This window comes from Myodes glareolus, chromosome 11, assembly GCF_982192425.1.
Source record: "Myodes glareolus chromosome 11, mMyoGla1.1, whole genome shotgun sequence".
NCBI classification, from domain to species: Eukaryota; Metazoa; Chordata; class Mammalia; order Rodentia; family Cricetidae; genus Myodes; species Myodes glareolus.
The window spans coordinates 9,307,832-9,316,207 of record NC_142036.1 but is presented as its reverse complement, the minus strand read 5'-3'; the positions used below and the strand labels follow the sequence as shown (position 1 = coordinate 9,316,207).

At 34.0% G+C, this 8,376-nt stretch overlaps 1 gene segment (V, D, J or C); it reads right to left on the bottom strand.

Annotated features, from left to right (window-relative positions):
• Positions 1-459: 459 nt before the first annotated feature.
• On the bottom strand, positions 460-1,269 carry LOC148120353 (immunoglobulin heavy variable 3-72-like). The segment is given in 2 exon segments: positions 460-995; positions 1,115-1,269. Coding segments are annotated over 2 exon segments (567 nt in total).
• Between the last annotated feature and the right edge of the window lie 7,107 nt (positions 1,270-8,376).

The window sequence follows — 8,376 nt, the reverse complement described above, 5'->3', positions numbered from 1 at the left end:
CCACGAGTATGGATGACTGTCCTAAGGGTTTAAACAGACACACACAAGAGACCTGCTCATTCACCAAAGAGTAAATGGCCACTTTATTTAACTCAAGTCGGGTATTTATACTAGTGGGCAACGGGGGCAAAAGGGCACGTCCCCCTCCCATCAGGAGCAGTGGAAGAGGATGACAGGTGTCCAGAGCCTAAGGCCAGAATCAGCAGTGGGAGGCAGGCATGGCAGGCATATAGGGCCTGCAGCTGGAACCTTGTTCACAGGTGGAATTACCATAACAAAAGAGAGCCAAGTACTTTCTAAACTATACCCTCAGGCCAGTGCAGAGCAGAGATGCCAGGGAGCCAGAGGTCAAAGGACCCTGCAAATCCCCACAAAGAAAAGGGTGAAAGACCTGTGTACCTACAATCTTCTGTTCTTGTCTCCTTAAATTCGCTATTGGCAAATAGAAACTCACACACAAAACTTTCTAAAAGCTCAGCAGTTCTGTAAAGTTGCCACTTTCCAATGTAGAGACTTTTGCGGTTGATTCAGAATTATAAATCCTAGACAACATTCATGAGAAATTAGGGTATGGAGCAATAATACATCCTGTCTGTTCCTCTGGTCTTGTACACCCACTCTGCCCCGAGCAATTTTGCATGAAGGTTTGTGTCTAGGCTCACACTGAAGGCCCTTCACTGTGTCTCTTGTACAGTAGTAAGTAGCAGTGTCCTCAGCTCTCAGACTGTTCATTTGCAGGTAGAGGGTATTTTTGGAATCATCTCTGGAGATGGTGAAGCGGCCCTTCACAGACGCATTGTACTCTGTTGTGTAACCATTAGCTTTGTTTCTAATACGGCCAACCCACTCCAGTCCCTTCCCTGGAGGCTGGCGGACCCAGTCCATATAATAATCACTGAAGGTGAATCCAGAGGCTGCACAGGAGAGTTTCAGGGAACCACCAGGCTTCACCAATCCTCCTCCAGACTCCACAAGCTGCACCTCACACTGGATACCTTCAATGATAGAGAATTCCAGTGAGGAAAATGTAACACATACCCACCATCCCTCTTACTCATGCCCACCTCTTACTCATGATCCCACATACTCAGCATAACTTCTTCTCATAAATTACCTTTTAAAAGATTTACAAGGAAAATGCAGTTTAGCCACAATTTCATGGTCTTTGTTCAGCGTTGATCTCTGAATGGGAAGAAAGGGGAACTCAGGACTGGGCTCCTCTGCTAGTGTGACAGAGTCTGGACTGGGCTGTTTTTCATGAGGAGAGGGAAGCACAATTTGCATTTCTTCCTTCCTGCTATATAATCATCTCTAGGGTAGAAACAATAGACAGTGTAGTTTTTAGTTTTTAACACAAAAATAACCAGATGAGTTAGGTATCAGTAACAGTTACAATGTTGTATTTTATCAAATGTGGATGTTTTACCTCTAAATTTTATGATTTAAGCATGTCTAAAATTCTGCTTGATTTACAAATATTTTAAAATATTATCATAAATTTATATAAAGAATAGTCAGAATTGATATAAGAATTGATATAAAGCTGAATTAATATTGAATAGAATTATTAAAATCTAGAACCTTTGTTAAAATCTTAGCTCAGTAGTGTGGAATGCACAAATTCCTAGAATTGATCCTCTCTTCTGACAAACATGCATTGAAGAAATTTGCCTCCTTTCCAGAATTACCCTTTGATATATGACAAAGCATACTGAAATCCCATTTAACACTTGTTTGACTATTTTATCATTTTGGTGTCATGTATTTATCATACTTCTGAATTAATTCACCTTTAATAGGCAATATTTCCACATCTGGGACAATCAACAAGTCTCCTTCCTGGACTCCAAGCCACACACAGATGTCCTTCCATTTATTTTCACTCCTTGAAGATAAGACATTCTATGCTGTTTGGTCAATAATTAACAGAATGAGGAATCATGAAATCATTACATACTACATGAGTAGAGAATGTTTGAGTTATAATTTTTCACTTGTTTAATTTATTTTCTTTTAAAGAAACCAACTTTTGTGACTTTTGGATCCTATGGATTGTGACACTAATTTTTCTGTTGTTTTCTCAGGAAAGTAACTAATGTCCAAAGAAATAATTACAGTCTGTATCCTTTGTGCTTTGAAAACTTCAGAGAATGACATTACAAATTTATAGTATGTATGACCGGTTTCTTGCATTTAAAGGCAAAGTAATGTTGAGGAGAGAAAGTCAAAAAAATAAAAAGTCCTTGCTGTCCACTTACTGTACTTTCTCCTTGGATTTCTGTGATGAATGATGTGTGAATACATTGTGGTAACTCACATAGCCCTTCAGTAGGTTAACGACTAGTATTATAATTGAATACTTTGTTTTATTTCAAATTTTTAAGAACTTCTGTATTGAGTTCTACAATTTCTGTACCAATGCACTTTTCTATTAGAAACTGTAAACGTTAATTTCTTTGTAAATTCACCATTATTTTACATTTACTTTCTTGATGAAAATCATTCTGCTTTAAGTGAAATAAATTAAAGACACATGGCATTTTTTGTCTCTGATGTCTAAAGATATTGAACAATATTTTATATCTGTATTGGCCATTCATATTTTTAATCAGAGAATCATCTGTTAATTTTTCTATATGTTGATTTTTCATTTGTTTTTTATTTGTTAATTCTTTGGTTTATTATATATTCTAGCTACTAATATCCATCAAACATATATATGACAAATATTTTCTGTTTTCTACCAAACAATTAAAAATATACACTACCATTGGTAATGAAGTAATGTCAAATTAACTAAAATTTGAAATTTCAGCTCAACCAAGTAAGAATGAATAATCTTTAGAAAATAAATGGCAGCAACATCTACCAATATGTATAAAGTGGGATACTTCATGCAGATACAATGGAAATGAGTGTGATGACTTCTCAAAAAACAAAAATTTAAATTGGAAATTAGATGTATTCACAATAATTATGGAATAAATCAGCCTTGATTTTTCCGAAATTATGAAAGGAAAATAGATATCTTTTAAATATATACAGTTAAATTGCATTTGCCAGTGAAAAAAAGTGAAATCAATTTTTAGGATGCTTAGTAGAACTGCAATATAATTTAATTGAGGTATTTCAGGCTACAAAAGAATAATTTAACCTGTTTTCAATCATATGAGGATATTATTTTTAAATTTTCTGAGGCATGGTTTTAAATTAGGATGATTATATAGACCTATATAACTCCAAAACCAATTATGACAGTTGGGCTTATCATAAATTTTGAGTAGTTTTGTTAAATATTTTGGAAATTGCATATATTTATGTACTATGTTTTAATGATACACAAATAACAAAATCCCATCCAACCCTTTCCAAAACCATATAATTGTCTCTCACAAGTTCATTCCCTTTTCTCAATTAACTAACCACCCAGTACACAGTCCAACTAATGCTATAATGTGCACCTGTGTGTAGGACCGTCCTTGAGGGAAATGGACAAATTTTCAGACTTCATATCCACAAAGAAGAGTGACTCTCCCTCAGTAGCAATCATTTACCAGCAGTTTCCACCCAGGGGAAAGGCCTCAGGAACATTTCTGCAATCCATTTTGGAATATTGACTACCATAATTTTCTGTAGGTTGTGTGCAATAAACTACTGTTCCTCTGAAATCAAAAGTCATGTAAACATCAGGAATGTCAACATTCCTTCCCATCTTATGGCTCTTAAATTCTCCATTCACTCTTCTATAATATTCTTTAAGCTTTTAGATGGAAAGTTTATAAAGCTGACTTATGTATGTACGGATGTTATGGAAATGATATACCTTCGTAGTGAGCAGTAACTCTCCATACTTAGTGGTGGATGAAGATAAGCTTTTTAATAGTAGTACAGGACTCATTCTGTCTAATGCACACAAGAGATTCAGACTCTCAGAGAGGAACATTTACCAGTGTACATAAACTTTTGCCTCTACAATCCACACATGCTACCATCCTAAAGTGTCTTTAAGGTCCCAGGATTCACTTTGATCAATATAAACAAAGACAAAAAATGACTTAACTATTTGAAATAGATAAGTCTCTAATCAAATGATGTAATGACAACTGATTCCATTGAAATTCAAGACATCATTGGAAATGACTTTGAAAATGTATACTCTGAAAAGCTAGATAAAACAACTAGTAAAGAACTTCTGAATTCATATCATTAGCAAATTAATCTCTGAAGGTACACACAATGTAGACAGACCTATTTTCACTGAAGTTTCTTCTGTTTTTAAAAGTTTCATCTTAAAAAAAAAGTAACATAAATAGCCAAGATCACAAACTCTTTCAAGTCTAAAGGGAGTCATCTCATAGAAATCAACAATGAAGTTTACATGAGTGATTTTCTACTAAAACCTTTTCCAATCTATTATTATTACTATGCTCCAGCAACAAAAAGAGAGTGAATATGAGTGGAGAATGGCAATTCAATGGGACGGTATGAAGAGATGTAAGTATTCTTTGAATCAATGGAGTTAGACAAGGCAAAATATGATAGCTAAGGCATAAATAATGTTTCAATATGAACATAGATAAAATTTCCTAATCTTATAGAAAAAGATGCCTATCTAGGCTAAAGTGAACTACATGTAGGACACCAAACTGGAACAGGAAAGAAACTCCCCATGATATATTACAGTTAGTATATTAAAGTCACAAATTAATTAATGGGTATTAAAAGTTACAGGAGAGGTCAACCCAGTTTAAAGGCAAGTTTATCAAAACACCTAAATATTTGACAGAAACTCTTAAGCCAGGAAGGCCTGAAAAAAATGTATACCATGTTTTAAAAAGCACAAATCTCAGTCCACACATTTCTATATAATAAAAGCATATACCAAAATTAAAGTAAAAGTAAAATGGTTTTAATAAAAAGTTATAATCACTAATTAAGTTCCTCAGCGATTAATGAAATATTTAATTTGAAGAGATTCAACACACTCACAATCACAGGGAATAAGTAAATTATTACAGAATTCTTAATCCTCAGTTCCAAAAAATATCCCAAACAACAAATGACAGGAGATATTTACTTCTTTCAGTAATAATTCTTAGCCTTGATGGTCTCAGGGTCACGATAAAATGATTTATACAAAATATTGAATTAGAAAACAGGAACATTCTTGTTGCTGCATCTGAGAAACAGAACTCACAATCATGCCACACAATCTTAGGTTAAGGCTGTAAAAAGGGACTCCAAGCAAAAGGAAGTAAGATGACAATAAACTAGCTATTCAAGTATGTGATATAAATAATGCTAAACCAAGCTTCTTAGAAGAGATGAAATTCTTTTCATTCGCATTAAAGAAAGTATTCAACAAAGAGTAATACAATTTAAATATATATGCAGCAAAATGTGCAACTTTTTTTTAAAAAAGGCATACTATTAGTTCTAAAAGCATAGATTATTACGTATTTTTTATTGTTGGGAGATGACATGTAACTTAAAGATGTCTATCAAGAATTATGCCAAAATACCGAAGAAAAATTGTCCAGTTTTCTGGCTAGTTTTAAGTTTAATTTCAAAAAGGCTAAAGTCATTTTGAAAGAGTAAAACTCAACTGAGAAAATACTCTAACCGTACTAACTGGGGGAAAATTCTTTGAGAGTTTTCCTGTTGATTATTAGTGTAGGTGTGCCCATTTCATCAGGTGGTGTCATTGATGGGTTGGTGGTCCTGAGAATAATTAAAATAGGCTCTGTAAGTCATGAAACCAATCCAGAGAACAGAATTTCTCCATAACTCTGCATCATTTTCCACCTCTAGGTTCCTTCCCTTTCTTTTCTCGGTGATCAATAGTTAACTTGAAAAATTACATGAAAAATGTCCTTTTAACACAAAGTTACTTAAGTTATGATATTTCATCTCATACTGGCAACTTAAGTGGAACAAACACATTTAAGGACATAGTGCAAATCTCAACAAATAAATAATAGTTGAAATATCATCCAACATTCTGTTTGACAAAAATAGATTAAAGCTATATATCAAATATTTTAAAAATGTACATAAAGTTAAATTTTTGTGGGGAATAAAAAATGCACTGTTGAATGACAATATGTCAAGAAGGAGACACAGAAAAATATGAATTAATGACAATAATTAAATAAACTGAAATACAATATGCAATGTTGCTTATTAACTACAAAAAAATGTGAGATATCTTGACATAATAATTTATTATGTACCTCAATATGGATTGTAAAGATTAAGGAGAAACCATGTCATAAAAGAGTAAATAAGAAAAGATGAAAACTATTCTGACATTAATGAAATAATAATACAGGATATGACAATTCAGAGAATTAATGAAAACAAATAATAAATCTTGGCAAAGGTAAACATTATTGACAAAGGTTAAAAAATAACCAAAAGTGAAAAGTTTGAAACGACAAAGAAGTCATTTAGTAGGCAGTTGGGACACATGCCTTAATCCCACCAGTAGGGAGGCAGAGACCTGATATACAGAGTCAGTTGCTGGATAACCAAGGCTACACAGAGAAACCCTGTTTTGAACATACAAATTTAAATTTTAAAAAGGAGACATTAAAATCATCATCAACAGACTTATACAAAATTATATGGATATATTTTTATTGTTTACAAACGATTTACCTTGATAGAATTAAGAAGAGTTCATAAATGTCTACATGCATAAAACACAACGACATTAGAACAAGATAAATAAATAATGCAGTCTTTTATGAACATTTTAAAGAGTAAGTTAAAGAAAGAAAATATAATATGTTTTCCTATATAATTGTTGCCTTTGTATGTGTGTGGAACTTGAGTTACATCTGTATGCATCATGGTATTATATTATAGGTATTAACTTAAATGGCACCAAATTTCAGATCCATCATATATTAGAGCTTCAGAAGAGAGAGTGGCCTGTTGTCAGAGCTTTAGGGTCATGGGGTCAGTTTTCCTCCCATCACTCAATAGCTCAAAGGATGCGGGATTTTCACATTGATTGAGAGCTAAATCTGAGGTAAGTACACTTTACACTTCTCCATTAGAAGGTCTGTTCCTAATTAATGATAGAATGATTCATTCATCTAAAAGTGAAGAGGTGACCAATGCCATGTGGCTTGTGGTCTTACCAGGAAAGTGAATTAGGTTTAAGGAAATAAGGGCAGTGAAATCTAAGACAGGTTTGTTTTTAGTCATTTAGGAGAAATATTGCAACAACAACAAAATAAAACAAAACAAAAAACATCACACCACAATAGAGGATTCCTGGATGGAGGTAGGACTCCCTTTCCATTCTCTCTGCATTTGCAATCTAGATTCCTTTTTCATTGGTGAGGTGTGAGCTCCACCTGATGGCCAGGACTCCCACTGCAGCAGTGGTAATGTGGTGGGAGCTTTAGAATCTGGCCTCTGGCTGGAGCACCCTAAGCCTAAGTGGGATTTCCTCATGTATCTTCACTTTTCCCATAGGCTGTCCTACACTTGAAAATGTCATCATATAAAGTGGCTTTTCCTTTTCCAGGGCACATACTTTAACTTCAAGCATTAGATTCCTATTTTAGGTATTGGACAGACTGACCAGAGAACATATTCAAACAAAATCTAGCAAATCAGAGTTTAAAGCACATTTACGTACATATTTACAATTTGAATCCATCTAAATTATTGTCAAAAGAAGTAACATATGTTCATCATATTTATGATTATTATAGCTGAGCCTAATTTTAATACAAGTAGCCTCTTGTACAAACAACCTCAAGAATATGGTGAAGAACTCAGACAGAACCAAAAAGTAGATGCCTCAAGTGATGAGAGCAGAGGCATCTACAAGCAGGATCCTATGAGATTCAGGATGAGACTGGAGAGATCATAAAGGATGGTGGAAGGAGAATCAAAATTACCTGAGTCCCAGGCCAACATAGTACCGACAGTACATGGTAGAAGATGTTTCTGGGTATTGTCTACTTATTCAAAGGAGTGGAGATGGATTAAAAAGGAAGATTGAGACTGTGCATGGGAAAAGTCTAATCTGGTTTCTCACTTAAAAGCAGTTTTTGATGAATTCATGCATTCAAAATAATTGAACCGAAATTAGCTTTTTATAGTTTGTGTCTAATATCAACAAAACAAAATTTAATATTGCAGTTTCAAAGACATACTCTATTCTCATTTTCCACCCTTTACCTATTCCTGGTGACCGACTTGTACAAACACCTTCTTTACCTATGCAAGCTAATTCCTGAACTACTTACCTCTTTCACCTATACTTGATAATCTATTATCCTCAAACCTCATTTACCTATGCATGCTTCTACACTCATACACATTTCCATAACTCTGATCAACTTACACCTTGCC